Source organism: Salmo salar, chromosome 14, assembly GCF_965601325.2.
Source record: "Salmo salar chromosome 14, fSalSal1, whole genome shotgun sequence".
Lineage (NCBI taxonomy): Eukaryota > Metazoa > Chordata > Actinopteri > Salmoniformes > Salmonidae > Salmo > Salmo salar.
Window position 1 is genome coordinate 80,440,215 of NC_138304.1, and position 19,300 is coordinate 80,459,514.

The 19,300-nt window shown below is 44.1% G+C and overlaps 2 protein-coding genes across 2 annotated transcripts; both read right to left on the bottom strand.

Annotated features, from left to right (window-relative positions):
- Positions 1-4,300: 4,300 nt before the first annotated feature.
- LOC123726776 (zona pellucida sperm-binding protein 3-like) lies at positions 4,301-8,921 on the bottom strand. The gene is made up of 11 exons (XM_045694777.2): positions 8,427-8,921; positions 8,206-8,321; positions 8,013-8,116; positions 7,024-7,201; positions 6,727-6,844; positions 6,492-6,577; positions 6,171-6,367; positions 5,839-6,009; positions 5,133-5,267; positions 4,930-5,058; positions 4,301-4,556 (listed from the first exon to the last, which is right to left on the bottom strand). Exons 1-10 carry the CDS (start codon positions 8,838-8,840, stop codon positions 4,934-4,936), a joined length of 1,644 nt encoding a protein of 547 aa, XP_045550733.2. The 5' UTR covers positions 8,841-8,921; the 3' UTR covers positions 4,301-4,556; positions 4,930-4,933.
- Positions 8,922-13,866: 4,945 nt separating this feature from the next.
- Positions 13,867-18,488, bottom strand: LOC106570258 (zona pellucida sperm-binding protein 3-like). Its single transcript, XM_045693699.2, has 11 exons — positions 17,994-18,488; positions 17,780-17,895; positions 17,587-17,690; positions 16,590-16,767; positions 16,293-16,410; positions 16,058-16,143; positions 15,737-15,933; positions 15,405-15,575; positions 14,699-14,833; positions 14,496-14,624; positions 13,867-14,122 (listed from the first exon to the last, which is right to left on the bottom strand). The coding sequence occupies exons 1-10, from the start codon at positions 18,405-18,407 to the stop codon at positions 14,500-14,502; spliced, it is 1,644 nt and encodes a 547-aa protein (XP_045549655.2). The 5' UTR covers positions 18,408-18,488; the 3' UTR covers positions 13,867-14,122; positions 14,496-14,499.
- Positions 18,489-19,300: the final 812 nt, after the last annotated feature.

A 19,300-nucleotide genomic window follows, 5' to 3' on the forward strand; every position in this document is an offset into this window, starting at 1 on the left:
ACCAGGAGGCCGCTCCGTCTGCCCTTTCTGCGGCGCCGTTGTCTTGGGTCAGCTTCTGGGATCAGATCAATTGTCCTGGGTGGTGGTCCAAACAGAGGATCCGCTTCGGGAAAGTCATATTCCTGGTCGTAATGTTGGTAAATTGGCGTCACTCTTACATCCAGTAGTTCTTCCCGGCTGTATGTAATAAGACTTAAGACTTCCTGGGGTAAGAAATAATACATTAAAAAAACCAAATACTGCATAGTTTCCTAAGGACTCGAAGCGAGCCGACCATCTCTGTCGGCACCATCAGAGGAACGCGTTCTTGTTTGCCACGTTCCTCTGCCCAGGCGTGGCACGTGATACGTGGCAGATCTTAAAACGCCTGGATACGTATTTTACATATCAGCTAACACATCATATGTTATAGCAATCTGTAGTGACGGGAAACCAAATCTTTCTGTAGGCTTCAGCGCTTTCACCAAATTGGGCCCAAAAACGGTTAATTACTCGGAGGTCATTGTCTGTTCACAATGCACATTAGTGACATCTGCTGGTCAGCAATAAATATTTTAGATTTTAGATTCTTCAAAGTAGCCACCCTTTGCCTTGATGACACCTTTGCACACTCTTGGCATTCTCTCAACCAGCTTCACCTGGATGTTTTTTCTTGAAGAAGTCTTGAAGGAGTTCCCACATATGCTGAGCACTTGTTGGCTGCTTTTCCTTCACTCTGCGGTCCAACTCATCCCAAACCATCTCAATTGGGTTGAGGTCGGGTGATTGTTGAGGCCAGGTCATCTGATGCAGCACTCCATCACTCTCCTTCTTGTTCAAATAGCCCTTACACAGCCTGGAGGTGTGTTGGGTCATTGCCCTGTTGAAAAACAAATGATAGTCCCACTGAGCGCAAACCAGATGGGATGGCTTATTGCTGCAGAATGCTGAGTTAGCCATGCTGGTTAAGTGTGCCTTGAATTCTAAATAAATCACAGACAGTGTCACCAGCAAAGCACCATCACACCTCCTCCTCCATGCTTCACGGTGGGAACCACACGTGGAGATTTCCGTTCACCTACTCTGTGTCTGACAAAATCGCGGCGGTTGGAACCAAAAATCTCATATTTGACCCATTGCTCGTGTTTCTTGGCCCAAACAAGTCTCTTCTTCTTATTGGTGTCCTTTTGTAGTGGTTTCTTTGCAGCAATTCGACCATGAAGGCCTGATTAACGCAGTCTCCTCTGAACAGTTGATGTTGAGATGTGTCTGTTACTTGAACTCTGTGAAGCATTTATTTGGGCTGCAATTTCTAAGGCTGGTAAGTCTAATAAACTTATCCTCTGCAGCAAAGGTAACTCTGGGTCTTCCTTTCCTGTGGCGGTCCTCACGAGAGCCAGTTTCATCATAGCGCTTTATGGTTCTTGCGACTGCACTTGAAGAAATGTTCAAAGTTCTTGAAATGTTCCAGATTGACTGACCTTCATGTCTTAAAGTAATGACGTCCTTTCTCTTTGCTTATTTGAGCTGTTCTTGCCATAATATGGACTTGGTCTTTCACCAAATTGGGCTATCTTCTGTATACCACCCCTACCTTGTCACAACACAACTGATTGGCTCAAACGCATTAAGGAAAGAAATTCCACAAATGAACTTTTAACAAGGTGGCAGGTAGCCTAGTGGTTAGAGCGTTGGACTTGTAACCGAAAGGTTGCAAGATCGAATCCCCGAGCTGACAAGGTAAAAATCTGTCGTTCTGCCGCTGAACAAGGCAGTTAACCCAGTGTTCCTAGGCCATCATTGAAAATAAGAATGTGTTCTTATCTGGCTTGCCTAGTTAAATAAAGGTAGAAAAAAAGGTACACCTGTTGATTGAAATGCATTCCAGGTGACTACCTCATGAAGCTAGGTGAGAGAATGCCAACAGTGTGCAATGCTATCATCAAGGTGGCTACTTTGAAGAATATAAAATATATTTGGATTTGTTTAACACCTTTTTGGTTATTCCATGTGTTATTTCATAGTTTTGCTGTCTTCAGTATGATTCTACAATGTAGAAAATAGTAAAAAATTAAGAAAAACCCTTGAATGAGTAGGTGTGTCCAAACTTTTGACTGGTACTGTATATATGTATAAACCTTTTTTGGTCGGGGGCCCCTAAGCGACCGCTTATGTCTGGAGCTGGCCCTGACCTTCCAAGGTGGTTTGAAATCAGATACAAATTTGATTCCCGGCCATGCGACTTGTGTCTAGCGATCAAATCTGATCTATTTGCCCTCGTGGTTTATAGACTGCTATTTTACATATCTTGTTGCTTGCTAGTTACTCGGTTGACAGTTTGACAAGAACATGTATTGCTTACAGACAAATTAGTGAATGTGCTAGAAAGCTACCTAGCTAGCTAGTTGACTGCTGTGGCGAGCCATAAAGGACTCGTATTGAAAATAGTTTCACTTTCCTTTGAGGCTTTAAGTGTTCTAACACTATGACTTTGAACATTCAAAGTAACTGGGAACATCCATGGTAGGCTTTGTTGTCACCTTAGCTTGGAGAGTCAGCATTCCAAAACAACACAGCAGCACCCACCCGTAGCACGTGCTCCAGCAGGTATATTTCACTGGTCACCCCCAAAGCCAATTCCTCATTTGGTCGCCTTTCGTTCCAGTTCTCTGCTGCCAATGACTGGAACGAATTGCAAAAGTCACTGAAGCTGGAGACTCATATCTCCCTCACTAACTTTAAGCACCAGCTGTCAGTGCAGCTCACAGATCACTGCACCTGTACATAGCTCATCTGTAAATAGCCCATCCAACTACCTCATCCCCATACTGTTATATTTTGTTGGTCCTTCGCACCCCAGTATCTCTACTTGCACATCTCACTCGTGTTTAATTGCTAAATTGTAATTATTTTGCCACTATGGCCTATTTATTGCCTTACCTCCCTTGCACAAATTGTATATTGACTTTTTTTCCTATTGTGTTATTGACTGCATGTTTGATTATTCCATGTGTAACTCTGTGTTGTCTCACTGCTTTGCTTTATCTTGGCCAGGTTGCAGTTGTAAATGAGAACTTGTTCTCAACTAGCCTACCTGGTTCAAAAGGTGAAATACATTTATTTTTTAAGACAGATGTGAGCACTAGGCCTTGCAGTGTGGCCTAAAAGGCAAAACCGATCCATTGATAAGCTGTTCTATCCTCCGATGCGCTTTGGGAATATGGGCCTAGAACCCTAAGGCCATTGGCTGCATTTAAACAGGCAGCCCAATTCTGATCCTTTTTTCACTAATTGGCCTTTTGACATCCGATCTGAAAAAACATTTTGCGATTGGTCTTGACCAATTAGTAGAAAAAGATCAGAATTGTGCTGCCTGTCTAAATGCAGCCATATAAATTGTGTGAATTGGCACCCGATAATTTCTCATCTCTTGTTGAAATCAGAATAGGTGCTGTGGCAATCTCGTGTGCATTTCTGACCGTAGCGCCTGCCCAACTAGATGCTTAAGCGTTGCATCCAGTGGTTGTGCCGCGTCCAACAGTGCATCAGATTGCTGTATGTGGTTACCCGAGTTAAATACATTACCAGGCATTTTAAGATCTGGCATACATCTGCAATGTAGTCAGGGAGGAACTTGACCAAAGCCTTTCCATTGACTTTGAGGCTAGGCGTACACCAGACTAAACCCAAAAACTTGGGTTTTAGCACCAAATTATCCTTGTGGTTAATAATGGAAGTCTCACAACAACCAAAAATAAAAAAATAGGGGGCGGGGTTTAAGGAAAAGGACCAGTTAGAAATGCCAGTGCCGATTTCTGGTTCCAGGCCGCCAGTGGAGGTTGAGGGAAGAACGGCGCGAATGGCAAACACGGGTTTGATACCATTCCACTGCAGTTACCACAAGCCCGGTCTCCCCAATTAAGGGGCCACCAACCTCCTGTGCAGTCCACCCCTTCCTCAGACCCTTTATAGCCGGAGTTCACATTGCAAGCCCAATTTCTCAGAATGCCCTGTAACTTACATGCTCAATCAGGAACCTTGGGACAGAGTCCCATTAATCCAGGATGTGCTGTCTGGCTATGCAAACACCAATACAGACCAAAGACTACGCTAGGAAATGTCAGTTGGCAGCAACATGCAACAGTGAAGGGGCTCCATACCAAGTGCAACATTCTTGTTGGTTGAGCCTACTACTGAATATGCCCCCTGATCATGTGTTGCCCTTCTACATTGCTGGGCACTCACTTTAACAAATGAAGGCAATATTTCAGATTACTCTAGCATGTAGTGCATAATGGTGAAGACAGAAAGTCAGTCGAAGTAGCATTAAATCATTTATTTTTCAAAGAGATTAACAGGCATCATCTCAGTGTTGTGGTAGTCTCTTCACTGGTTGAGTTCGCCAGGAGCAGATGTGGTGGTGCTTATGTCACTTTGTTGTAGGGGCATCCTCCTTGTGTGCTGGGACATCAGGACTGGCACCAACCTCAGTGAGTTGGAGTGTGCTGCTGCTTGGAGCAAGTCTATTATGGGCCACCACGACAACAGCGCCTTCCAGTTCTAGAAATAGATATGGACTGGGAACATATTCCTTCTTTATGAAACCACATCAAAAGCTCTGAAGTCAGATATTTAAAAGTGATACTGGCAAGTGCCATGTGCAGGTTGACATTTATTGAGACGGTATTGTCCTGGAGGCAGAACTTAGCGATTACCACTAGATGGAAAGTCAAAGTTGGCTACATTGTAACAATGTATGCTTTTTTGGTTTTAATTTAATGTTAAGCATTAGGGTTGGCAGTGAGGTTAATGTTTAAAAATCATATTTTATTACTTTGTGGCTGTGCCAGCTAGTGAACATTCTGCGGAGCCATCCCAATAAGTGCTAACCTGCTTGCCATGTGCAGGTTATTTCCCTCTAAAATAGCAGTACCATCATCCCATACATACCCTTTCAATAGGTTCCAATCTCATTCTGATCCTTCTCTTCACCCAGACCCTCTTTCTCTGTGGTAACCTCAAGGTCTCCAATGGGCTCAGGTGTAGGAATCAACTCAGGGTCTGGGGTGGCCTCCAGCTCTGAGAACAGACTATTTAGCACAGAGCCTACATGCAATTATCATACATGCAAAACAGTAAAGTACAGTCATTACCTCTTTGGGCAATTAGTTCTTTCTGCTTGATGAAGCCATCATATGTTGCAGAGCTAACGAGACCGTGCTTGTTGTTGGGTCCGACCCTCGGGCCCAAGGGACTAGCCGCATTTTGGGATTGGGCGAAATAAGGTCCTGGAATTAAATGTAACAGATTAACACAGCCAGTGTTGGCAGAATTGCTAGCCTATAGGGATAGGAAAAGACAGGTGTCCGAAGTGGCACCCGATGACCTATAGAGTGCACTACTTTTGGCCAGTGCATCATGGTCTGGGCAATAGTCGAGACATCCTGGTTGCCTCCCACACATTTTAAAAAAACTGGCTTCACACTTCTGTACCTACTGGAATGCGAGTTTGGCATAAGTCTGCCTATGTCACTACCTGATCCGCTTGAATACATACAAAATAGTAGCTGCAAGATGGAGATCAGTTCTTTTTAATGAGTGCATTATGCAAGTGGCTAGTTTGCCTCAACTACCTTCACTAAAACCACTGCAAAGGTATTCCCTGCAAAATTTGGTTTCAAATCATGACGTTCTGCTATGTCTGCCTCGTGATTTGTTGGGAGAAGTTGCCAAACGAGTCAGTCATTGAAGCCAGACCCTAGTCACTGCTGTTGCCTAGGGTTGGGTTATCAAGACTACCTGTTCAAAGGTAGTGCACTACATAAGGAATAAGATTATGCCATGTCAGAGTCAAATTACCTCTCTTGAAGTCCATGCCACTCCAACGACTGCCAGGTGATACGGGCTTCCTGTCCCCTGTTGAGGCAGGGAAGCCAGGTATATCGATACCTCCACTCATCCGTGGAGATGTACGCTTCTGTTTACTTGGGAGGACCATTATGGGGCCCAAAGTAGTATCCTGGCCCCATACTAAAAGGACAACACATTCATTAAACACACCTTTGCAGTCAAGACACTTTCAATTAGTCTTCCCTCAATTTCCATCTCAACCATATTGGAGAAGGTCCCAGCCCTGCAATGTGTTTTGAGAAGGTAGTGACAGAATAGAGGGATTAAGATGTCAAATACACCTTTCTTGGCCTTCATCCCAATACTCCAATTGTCACCAGAGACTGGGGGTTTGTTGCGGTAGATACGAGGTTCAAGTTGGCTACCACCTAGTCTTGGACTGAGGGGACGTTGTGCTGGAGCTTGATCAACCCCCTTCTGTCTACTCAGGCTTAGACAATGCCCACATAGCAAATCATTCTCATCAGCAGACCTCCATCTGAAATGTATGAAAGATCTACTCATGGACCAAGAACACACCATTTTTTTAAAAATGCTATGGTTATTCCAGTGAATAGGTCACAGCCCAGTAACAGTAGCTAAGGAAATGTGACTTATCCCACCTGCCATCAATGAAGGAGCATGCCTTGTTGCTAGGCTCTGCATGGTCCATGACAGGGACTGCCATAAGGTGGCAGGTGATGTACAGCTGTAAAAAAAACAGGATGAGCAAAACAAAGATGCAGAATCACAGTAGCCTACATAATGTCTGTAAATTATGTAACTGTAGAATAATTTTACTACAGTAGCCGTAATGGCCTCTACAATATCTGTTCTTTTTTTAAATACCGCCCTCACCTCTGCCCCGTCCTCCTGGTAGAACCTAAAGGCATCAATGTGGAACCCGAGCTCGTTGTCCTGGGTTCTACGCATGAAACCAGAGCGGGAACCAGGCAGCTGGGAATCCGTCAAGCACCTGGAGGGAGATACATATTGGGGCATCTTCCTTAGTAACCAATTAAGAAGTCTCAAAGAAACCGCCAAGCACCAGTTGACTACTTTAAAAATGGTGGAAGCCCTCAAATGGCATATTCTATCGTTCTCTACGGGCCAGCCGGAGAATAGTCGTTCTAAGCCATTTTCCCCCCTGCTTACCCATCACTCTCAATGAAGACATATCTAGGGACAGAGTTGCTATCAGGGTCCAGTGTGGCCACGCAGCTGCTAACAAACACCCTGAGCCTGGTGTGGTGAGCAACCCTGACAGACGCCTCAATGTTGATGGGATCACCCAGGAAGTAGACTCCAGAACCCCGCTCATAGAGCCAGTCACCTGGAAAGGAAATGGCAGTAAAGACAGGTTATCCAATAATGAACTAAAGGAGCCTAACATTACTCCTTATAGTCCAAGGACCATCTGTTTAGATGTGAATTGGCCCTGGCAGCTAAAGCCTCTATTGCAGTATAGTTCAAGAAACAAAGCCCTCTTGCATATCGCATCAAAATCACTTCACACGCGCAACACTTAGTTACTCTACACCATTTAGTTGTAGCCGACAGTATTTCAGTGACAACACGTTTGTGGCGTCAATCTTCCGTTTATACACAGGTGTTTGAAGACGCAGATAACTAATTAGCACAGGTACGCCTCTGTCTTCTGTATGTCAACCATTAACAAGCACTGTCACATGGAAATATGTCCGTGTGGGAGGGAACCCTATAAAAACGTGTAGTAATTGAACTTTCTTTGAAAATGTGTCGCTGATGTGAAAGACAAGCGATGCGTTTTAAAGTTACGAACGCGAGTCGCTATTAAAACTACCCCGGCCAGAACTTATTGTCAATAGGCGCTAAACTAGTGAGCATCTAATATTGGATTCAAATGAGGGGTTTGTTAACAGGGCCATGTTTAGTATGCAAACTGTATAACGTTGCAGATAGAAGTGTCCCCCATAAGTTGTCTGATGTGATTCCGTATTTTGCATGTCAGAAGAGCATTTGTGCTACATAGTACATTTATATCTGAACATTCAATTCACGGGTTTTACCAAGCTTCTGGGAGAGCGCCATTGTACCCTTTAGATTATCTGAATGTTCAACAAAATAGTACCCTGCGAAGTGCAGCCCAGGATTCATATACCCACTTGTCATAAGCTTCAATGAGAACTGCAGGGTGTCTTCAGCAGACACTGTGGCGGTGAAAGGGATCCAGGTCGGCTGGAGAGAATAACTGTCCAAACTGTACTTCCTGAAACAGAAAGTACAGGCCGGTAAATAAACCAATAGGTCAACGCAGGATTCATATGATCATCATACAACAGTATAGCCTAAACTCACCTTTCATAATGACACTCAATTGGGATTACAGCACCAACCATTCGAATAACCCCATCTGGTGTGGTTCTGGGTGTATATCTGAGGAGGTTTGTGTAGATCAATGAGTCTTCGGTTATCTGTGGATTCACAAAGCAGCATTTAAGAGAAGGTTGTTTCAAGAAGTCAACTACTAGAGAAAAAAAAAATATATATATATATATATATATATATAGGTATATTACCAGGTTCTTGGTTCCACAGTCCGAAAGTGCTGCAAATATTCTGTACTCATCTCCGGCTGCTGACGCTGTTGCCCTACAGGGCTCTTGGTCTTGGTACTGTTCAACTCCAAGTCGCAGGTCATCCACGTCGATTAGATTACCGAGTTGAAACAGATCAGCCTTCACGACTATCTCCATGTAGTCTGAATGGCACGTCACAGCGACAGTTTCTACTCGAATTGGCCTTGAAACTGTTTGTTGGAGTGGAGGCTGTTTAAAGCGGGGACGATTGTCAAATTGCGGTGTTCGCCTTGGAAGTTGTTGCCATGTGTCAGTGCTATAAGTATATGACAAAGCAGGAGAGATTAAGAAGTTTTCCACAAGTAAAAACCAAACCAGTTGCTTGAACAATAACCTGAGCGCGTTTGCCATCATGAGTCCCACGCCAACAACTACTGTGACTCTGTAGGTTAGAGGACAGCGTGCCTCTGCTATGCTACAATTGATGAAACAGAGGTAGCTTTTAACAACCAACCAGGCTGCACACCTGGGCTGGATTACGCCCTAATTGGGCCTTGCATCTGATTAGTCAAGATCTTTAATTGGCACGCATGTTCAAATCAAATCACATTTTATTTGTCACGTACACATGGTTAGCAGATGTTAATGCGAGTGTAGCGAAATGCTTGTGCTTCTGGTTCCGACAGTGCAGGAATATCTAACAAGTAATCTAACAGTTCCCCAACAACTACAACTAATACACACAAATCTAAAAGGGGTGAATGAGAATATGTACATATAAATATATGGATGAACGATGGCCAAGGTGCAATAGATGGTATAAAATACAGTACATAAATATGATATGAGTAATGTCATATTACACCATGAGTCGTTAATCATGAAGCATACACCTCCGTCCTTCCTCTTCCCAGAGAGGTGTTTATCTCTGTCGGCGCGATGCATGGAGAAATCCGATGGCTGAACCGATTCCGACAACATATCCCGAGAGAGCCATGTTTCCGTGAAACAGAGAATGTTACAATCTCTGATCTCTTTCTGAAAGGCAACCCTTTCTCGAATTTTGTCTACCTTGTTGTCAAGACACTGGACATTGGCAGGTAGTATACTCGGGAGCGGTGGGCGATGTGCACTTTTACGGAGCCTGACCAGGAGGCCGCTCCGTCTGCCCTTTCTGCGGCGCCGTTGTCTTGGGTCAGCTTCTGGGATCAGATCAATTGTCCTGGGTGGTGGTCCAAACAGAGGATCCGCTTCGGGAAAGTCATATTCCTGGTCGTAATGTTGGTAAATTGGCGTCACTCTTACATCCAGTAGTTCTTCCCGGCTGTATGTAATAAGACTTAAGACTTCCTGGGGTAAGAAATAATACATTAAAAAAACCAAATACTGCATAGTTTCCTAAGGACTCGAAGCGAGCCGACCATCTCTGTCGGCACCATCAGAGGAACGCGTTCTTGTTTGCCACGTTCCTCTGCCCAGGCGTGGCACGTGATACGTGGCAGATCTTAAAACGCCTGGATACGTATTTTACATATCAGCTAACACATCATATGTTATAGCAATCTGTAGTGACGGGAAACCAAATCTTTCTGTAGGCTTCAGCGCTTTCACCAAATTGGGCCCAAAAACGGTTAATTACTCGGAGGTCATTGTCTGTTCACAATGCACATTAGTGACATCTGCTGGTCAGCAATAAATATTTTAGATTCTTCAAAGTAGCCACCCTTTGCCTTGATGACACCTTTGCACACTCTTGGCATTCTCTCAACCAGCTTCACCTGGATGTTTTTTCTTGAAGAAGTCTTGAAGGAGTTCCCACATATGCTGAGCACTTGTTGGCTGCTTTTCCTTCACTCTGCGGTCCAACTCATCCCAAACCATCTCAATTGGGTTGAGGTCGGGTGATTGTTGAGGCCAGGTCATCTGATGCAGCACTCCATCACTCTCCTTCTTGTTCAAATAGCCCTTACACAGCCTGGAGGTGTGTTGGGTCATTGCCCTGTTGAAAAACAAATGATAGTCCCACTGAGCGCAAACCAGATGGGATGGCTTATTGCTGCAGAATGCTGAGTTAGCCATGCTGGTTAAGTGTGCCTTGAATTCTAAATAAATCACAGACAGTGTCACCAGCAAAGCACCATCACACCTCCTCCTCCATGCTTCACGGTGGGAACCACACGTGGAGATTTCCGTTCACCTACTCTGTGTCTGACAAAATCGCGGCGGTTGGAACCAAAAATCTCATATTTGACCCATTGCTCGTGTTTCTTGGCCCAAACAAGTCTCTTCTTCTTATTGGTGTCCTTTTGTAGTGGTTTCTTTGCAGCAATTCGACCATGAAGGCCTGATTAACGCAGTCTCCTCTGAACAGTTGATGTTGAGATGTGTCTGTTACTTGAACTCTGTGAAGCATTTATTTGGGCTGCAATTTCTAAGGCTGGTAAGTCTAATAAACTTATCCTCTGCAGCAAAGGTAACTCTGGGTCTTCCTTTCCTGTGGCGGTCCTCACGAGAGCCAGTTTCATCATAGCGCTTTATGGTTCTTGCGACTGCACTTGAAGAAATGTTCAAAGTTCTTGAAATGTTCCAGATTGACTGACCTTCATGTCTTAAAGTAATGACGTCCTTTCTCTTTGCTTATTTGAGCTGTTCTTGCCATAATATGGACTTGGTCTTTCACCAAATTGGGCTATCTTCTGTATACCACCCCTACCTTGTCACAACACAACTGATTGGCTCAAACGCATTAAGGAAAGAAATTCCACAAATGAACTTTTAACAAGGTGGCAGGTAGCCTAGTGGTTAGAGCGTTGGACTTGTAACCGAAAGGTTGCAAGATCGAATCCCCGAGCTGACAAGGTAAAAATCTGTCGTTCTGCCGCTGAACAAGGCAGTTAACCCAGTGTTCCTAGGCCATCATTGAAAATAAGAATGTGTTCTTATCTGGCTTGCCTAGTTAAATAAAGGTAGAAAAAAAGGTACACCTGTTGATTGAAATGCATTCCAGGTGACTACCTCATGAAGCTAGGTGAGAGAATGCCAACAGTGTGCAATGCTATCATCAAGGTGGCTACTTTGAAGAATATAAAATATATTTGGATTTGTTTAACACCTTTTTGGTTATTCCATGTGTTATTTCATAGTTTTGCTGTCTTCAGTATGATTCTACAATGTAGAAAATAGTAAAAAATTAAGAAAAACCCTTGAATGAGTAGGTGTGTCCAAACTTTTGACTGGTACTGTATATATGTATAAACCTTTTTTGGTCGGGGGCCCCTAAGCGACCGCTTATGTCTGGAGCTGGCCCTGACCTTCCAAGGTGGTTTGAAATCAGATACAAATTTGATTCCCGGCCATGCGACTTGTGTCTAGCGATCAAATCTGATCTATTTGCCCTCGTGGTTTATAGACTGCTATTTTACATATCTTGTTGCTTGCTAGTTACTCGGTTGACAGTTTGACAAGAACATGTATTGCTTACAGACAAATTAGTGAATGTGCTAGAAAGCTACCTAGCTAGCTAGTTGACTGCTGTGGCGAGCCATAAAGGACTCGTATTGAAAATAGTTTCACTTTCCTTTGAGGCTTTAAGTGTTCTAACACTATGACTTTGAACATTCAAAGTAACTGGGAACATCCATGGTAGGCTTTGTTGTCACCTTAGCTTGGAGAGTCAGCATTCCAAAACAACACAGCAGCACCCACCCGTAGCACGTGCTCCAGCAGGTATATTTCACTGGTCACCCCCAAAGCCAATTCCTCATTTGGTCGCCTTTCGTTCCAGTTCTCTGCTGCCAATGACTGGAACGAATTGCAAAAGTCACTGAAGCTGGAGACTCATATCTCCCTCACTAACTTTAAGCACCAGCTGTCAGTGCAGCTCACAGATCACTGCACCTGTACATAGCTCATCTGTAAATAGCCCATCCAACTACCTCATCCCCATACTGTTATATTTTGTTGGTCCTTCGCACCCCAGTATCTCTACTTGCACATCTCACTCGTGTTTAATTGCTAAATTGTAATTATTTTGCCACTATGGCCTATTTATTGCCTTACCTCCCTTGCACAAATTGTATATTGACTTTTTTTCCTATTGTGTTATTGACTGCATGTTTGATTATTCCATGTGTAACTCTGTGTTGTCTCACTGCTTTGCTTTATCTTGGCCAGGTTGCAGTTGTAAATGAGAACTTGTTCTCAACTAGCCTACCTGGTTCAAAAGGTGAAATACATTTATTTTTTAAGACAGATGTGAGCACTAGGCCTTGCAGTGTGGCCTAAAAGGCAAAACCGATCCATTGATAAGCTGTTCTATCCTCCGATGCGCTTTGGGAATATGGGCCTAGAACCCTAAGGCCATTGGCTGCATTTAAACAGGCAGCCCAATTCTGATCCTTTTTTCACTAATTGGCCTTTTGACATCCGATCTGAAAAAACATTTTGCGATTGGTCTTGACCAATTAGTAGAAAAAGATCAGAATTGTGCTGCCTGTCTAAATGCAGCCATATAAATTGTGTGAATTGGCACCCGATAATTTCTCATCTCTTGTTGAAATCAGAATAGGTGCTGTGGCAATCTCGTGTGCATTTCTGACCGTAGCGCCTGCCCAACTAGATGCTTAAGCGTTGCATCCAGTGGTTGTGCCGCGTCCAACAGTGCATCAGATTGCTGTATGTGGTTACCCGAGTTAAATACATTACCAGGCATTTTAAGATCTGGCATACATCTGCAATGTAGTCAGGGAGGAACTTGACCAAAGCCTTTCCATTGACTTTGAGGCTAGGCGTACACCAGACTAAACCCAAAAACTTGGGTTTTAGCACCAAATTATCCTTGTGGTTAATAATGGAAGTCTCACAACAACCAAAAATAAAAAAATAGGGGGCGGGGTTTAAGGAAAAGGACCAGTTAGAAATGCCAGTGCCGATTTCTGGTTCCAGGCCGCCAGTGGAGGTTGAGGGAAGAACGGCGCGAATGGCAAACACGGGTTTGATACCATTCCACTGCAGTTACCACAAGCCCGGTCTCCCCAATTAAGGGGCCACCAACCTCCTGTGCAGTCCACCCCTTCCTCAGACCCTTTATAGCCGGAGTTCACATTGCAAGCCCAATTTCTCAGAATGCCCTGTAACTTACATGCTCAATCAGGAACCTTGGGACAGAGTCCCATTAATCCAGGATGTGCTGTCTGGCTATGCAAACACCAATACAGACCAAAGACTACGCTAGGAAATGTCAGTTGGCAGCAACATGCAACAGTGAAGGGGCTCCATACCAAGTGCAACATTCTTGTTGGTTGAGCCTACTACTGAATATGCCCCCTGATCATGTGTTGCCCTTCTACATTGCTGGGCACTCACTTTAACAAATGAAGGCAATATTTCAGATTACTCTAGCATGTAGTGCATAATGGTGAAGACAGAAAGTCAGTCGAAGTAGCATTAAATCATTTATTTTTCAAAGAGATTAACAGGCATCATCTCAGTGTTGTGGTAGTCTCTTCACTGGTTGAGTTCGCCAGGAGCAGATGTGGTGGTGCTTATGTCACTTTGTTGTAGGGGCATCCTCCTTGTGTGCTGGGACATCAGGACTGGCACCAACCTCAGTGAGTTGGAGTGTGCTGCTGCTTGGAGCAAGTCTATTATGGGCCACCACGACAACAGCGCCTTCCAGTTCTAGAAATAGATATGGACTGGGAACATATTCCTTCTTTATGAAACCACATCAAAAGCTCTGAAGTCAGATATTTAAAAGTGATACTGGCAAGTGCCATGTGCAGGTTGACATTTATTGAGACGGTATTGTCCTGGAGGCAGAACTTAGCGATTACCACTAGATGGAAAGTCAAAGTTGGCTACATTGTAACAATGTATGCTTTTTTGGTTTTAATTTAATGTTAAGCATTAGGGTTGGCAGTGAGGTTAATGTTTAAAAATCATATTTTATTACTTTGTGGCTGTGCCAGCTAGTGAACATTCTGCGGAGCCATCCCAATAAGTGCTAACCTGCTTGCCATGTGCAGGTTATTTCCCTCTAAAATAGCAGTACCATCATCCCATACATACCCTTTCAATAGGTTCCAATCTCATTCTGATCCTTCTCTTCACCCAGACCCTCTTTCTCTGTGGTAACCTCAAGGTCTCCAATGGGCTCAGGTGTAGGAATCAACTCAGGGTCTGGGGTGGCCTCCAGCTCTGAGAACAGACTATTTAGCACAGAGCCTACATGCAATTATCATACATGCAAAACAGTAAAGTACAGTCATTACCTCTTTGGGCAATTAGTTCTTTCTGCTTGATGAAGCCATCATATGTTGCAGAGCTAACGAGACCGTGCTTGTTGTTGGGTCCGACCCTCGGGCCCAAGGGACTAGCCGCATTTTGGGATTGGGCGAAATAAGGTCCTGGAATTAAATGTAACAGATTAACACAGCCAGTGTTGGCAGAATTGCTAGCCTATAGGGATAGGAAAAGACAGGTGTCCGAAGTGGCACCCGATGACCTATAGAGTGCACTACTTTTGGCCAGTGCATCATGGTCTGGGCAATAGTCGAGACATCCTGGTTGCCTCCCACACATTTTAAAAAAACTGGCTTCACACTTCTGTACCTACTGGAATGCGAGTTTGGCATAAGTCTGCCTATGTCACTACCTGATCCGCTTGAATACATACAAAATAGTAGCTGCAAGATGGAGATCAGTTCTTTTTAATGAGTGCATTATGCAAGTGGCTAGTTTGCCTCAACTACCTTCACTAAAACCACTGCAAAGGTATTCCCTGCAAAATTTGGTTTCAAATCATGACGTTCTGCTATGTCTGCCTCGTGATTTGTTGGGAGAAGTTGCCAAACGAGTCAGTCATTGAAGCCAGACCCTAGTCACTGCTGTTGCCTAGGGTTGGGTTATCAAGACTACCTGTTCAAAGGTAGTGCACTACATAAGGAATAAGATTATGCCATGTCAGAGTCAAATTACCTCTCTTGAAGTCCATGCCACTCCAACGACTGCCAGGTGATACGGGCTTCCTGTCCCCTGTTGAGGCAGGGAAGCCAGGTATATCGATACCTCCACTCATCCGTGGAGATGTACGCTTCTGTTTACTTGGGAGGACCATTATGGGGCCCAAAGTAGTATCCTGGCCCCATACTAAAAGGACAACACATTCATTAAACACACCTTTGCAGTCAAGACACTTTCAATTAGTCTTCCCTCAATTTCCATCTCAACCATATTGGAGAAGGTCCCAGCCCTGCAATGTGTTTTGAGAAGGTAGTGACAGAATAGAGGGATTAAGATGTCAAATACACCTTTCTTGGCCTTCATCCCAATACTCCAATTGTCACCAGAGACTGGGGGTTTGTTGCGGTAGATACGAGGTTCAAGTTGGCTACCACCTAGTCTTGGACTGAGGGGACGTTGTGCTGGAGCTTGATCAACCCCCTTCTGTCTACTCAGGCTTAGACAATGCCCACATAGCAAATCATTCTCATCAGCAGACCTCCATCTGAAATGTATGAAAGATCTACTCATGGACCAAGAACACACCATTTTTTTAAAAATGCTATGGTTATTCCAGTGAATAGGTCACAGCCCAGTAACAGTAGCTAAGGAAATGTGACTTATCCCACCTGCCATCAATGAAGGAGCATGCCTTGTTGCTAGGCTCTGCATGGTCCATGACAGGGACTGCCATAAGGTGGCAGGTGATGTACAGCTGTAAAAAAAACAGGATGAGCAAAACAAAGATGCAGAATCACAGTAGCCTACATAATGTCTGTAAATTATGTAACTGTAGAATAATTTTACTACAGTAGCCGTAATGGCCTCTACAATATCTGTTCTTTTTTTAAATACCGCCCTCACCTCTGCCCCGTCCTCCTGGTAGAACCTAAAGGCATCAATGTGGAACCCGAGCTCGTTGTCCTGGGTTCTACGCATGAAACCAGAGCGGGAACCAGGCAGCTGGGAATCCGTCAAGCACCTGGAGGGAGATACATATTGGGGCATCTTCCTTAGTAACCAATTAAGAAGTCTCAAAGAAACCGCCAAGCACCAGTTGACTACTTTAAAAATGGTGGAAGCCCTCAAATGGCATATTCTATCGTTCTCTACGGGCCAGCCGGAGAATAGTCGTTCTAAGCCATTTTCCCCCCTGCTTACCCATCACTCTCAATGAAGACATATCTAGGGACAGAGTTGCTATCAGGGTCCAGTGTGGCCACGCAGCTGCTAACAAACACCCTGAGCCTGGTGTGGTGAGCAACCCTGACAGACGCCTCAATGTTGATGGGATCACCCAGGAAGTAGACTCCAGAACCCCGCTCATAGAGCCAGTCACCTGGAAAGGAAATGGCAGTAAAGACAGGTTATCCAATAATGAACTAAAGGAGCCTAACATTACTCCTTATAGTCCAAGGACCATCTGTTTAGATGTGAATTGGCCCTGGCAGCTAAAGCCTCTATTGCAGTATAGTTCAAGAAACAAAGCCCTCTTGCATATCGCATCAAAATCACTTCACACGCGCAACACTTAGTTACTCTACACCATTTAGTTGTAGCCGACAGTATTTCAGTGACAACACGTTTGTGGCGTCAATCTTCCGTTTATACACAGGTGTTTGAAGACGCAGATAACTAATTAGCACAGGTACGCCTCTGTCTTCTGTATGTCAACCATTAACAAGCACTGTCACATGGAAATATGTCCGTGTGGGAGGGAACCCTATAAAAACGTGTAGTAATTGAACTTTCTTTGAAAATGTGTCGCTGATGTGAAAGACCGTACTGCAAGCGATGCGTTTTAAAGTTACGAACGCGAGTCGCTATTAAAACTACCCCGGCCAGAACTTATTGTCAATAGGCGCTAAACTAGTGAGCATCTAATATTGGATTCAAATGAGGGGTTTGTTAACAGGGCCATGTTTAGTATGCAAACTGTATAACGTTGCAGATAGAAGTGTCCCCCATAAGTTGTCTGATGTGATTCCGTATTTTGCATGTCAGAAGAGCATTTGTGCTACATAGTACATTTATATTTGAACATTCAATTCACGGGTTTTACCAAGCTTCTGGGAGAGCGCCATTGTACCCTTTAGATTATCTGAATGTTCAACAAAATAGTACCCTGCGAAGTGCAGCCCAGGATTCATATACCCACTTGTCATAAGCTTCAATGAGAACTGCAGGGTGTCTTCAGCAGACACTGTGGCGGTGAAAGGGATCCAGGTCGGCTGGAGAGAATAACTGTCCAAACTGTACTTCCTGAAACAGAAAGTACAGGCCGGTAAATAAACCAATAGGTCAACGCAGGATTCATATGATCATCATACAACAGTATAGCCTAAACTCACCTTTCATAATGACACTCAATTGGGATTACAGCACCAACCATTCGAATAACCCCATCTGGTGTGGTTCTGGGTGTATATCTGAGGAGGTTTGTGTAGATCAATGAGTCTTCGGTTATCTGTGGATTCACAAAGCAGCATTTAAGAGAAGGTTGTTTCAAGAAGTCAACTACTAGAGAAAAAAAAAAATATATATATATATATATAGGTATATTACCAGGTTCTTGGTTCCACAGTCCGAAAGTGCTGCAAATATTCTGTACTCATCTCCGGCTGCTGACGCTGTTGCCCTACAGGGCTCTTGGTCTTGGTACTGTTCAACTCCAAGTCGCAGGTCATCCACGTCGATTAGATTACCGAGTTGAAACAGATCAGCCTTCACGACTATCTCCATGTAGTCTGAATGGCACGTCACAGCGACAGTTTCTACTCGAATTGGCCTTGAAACTGTTTGTTGGAGTGGAGGCTGTTTAAAGCGGGGACGATTGTCAAATTGCGGTGTTCGCCTTGGAAGTTGTTGCCATGTGTCAGTGCTATAAGTATATGACAAAGCAGGAGAGATTAAGAAGTTTTCCACAAGTAAAAACCAAACCAGTTGCTTGAACAATAACCTGAGCGCGTTTGCCATCATGAGTCCCACGCCAACAACTACTGTGACTCTGTAGGTTAGAGGACAGCGTGCCTCTGCTATGCTACAATTGATGAAACAGAGGTAGCTTTTAACAACCAACCAGGCTGCACACCTGGGCTGGATTACGCCCTAATTGGGCCTTGCATCTGATTAGTCAAGATCTTTAATTGGCACGCATGTTCAAATCAAATCACATTTTATTTGTCACGTACACATGGTTAGCAGATGTTAATGCGAGTGTAGCGAAATGCTTGTGCTTCTGGTTCCGACAGTGCAGGAATATCTAACAAGTAATCTAACAGTTCCCCAACAACTACAACTAATACACACAAATCTAAAAGGGGTGAATGAGAATATGTACATATAAATATATGGATGAACGATGGCCAAGGTGCAATAGATGGTATGAAATACAGTACATAAATATGATATGAGTAATGTAAGATATGTAAACATTATTAAGTGGCATGGTTTAAAGTGACTAGTGATTGGGTCTCCATGTAGGCAGCAGCCTCTCTGAGTTAGTGACTGCTGTTTAGCAGTCTGATGGCCTTGAGATAGAAACTGTTCTTCAGTCCCTCGGACCCATCTTCAATGCACATGTACTGACCTCACCTTCTGGATGGTAGCGGTGTGAACAGGCAGTGGCTCGGGTGGCTGTTGTCTTTGATTATCAGTTTTTTTGCCTTCCTGAGGTTGAAGAGGCGCTGTTGCGCCTTCTTCACCACACTGTCAGTGTGGGTGGACCATTTCAGTTTGTCGTTGATGTGTACGCCGAGGAACTTAAAACGTTCCACTTTCTTCACTGTTGTCCCTTCGATGTAGGTGGTGGGGGTGCTCCCTCTGCTGTTTCCTGAAGTCCACGATCTTCTCCTTTTTTTTGTTGACGTTGA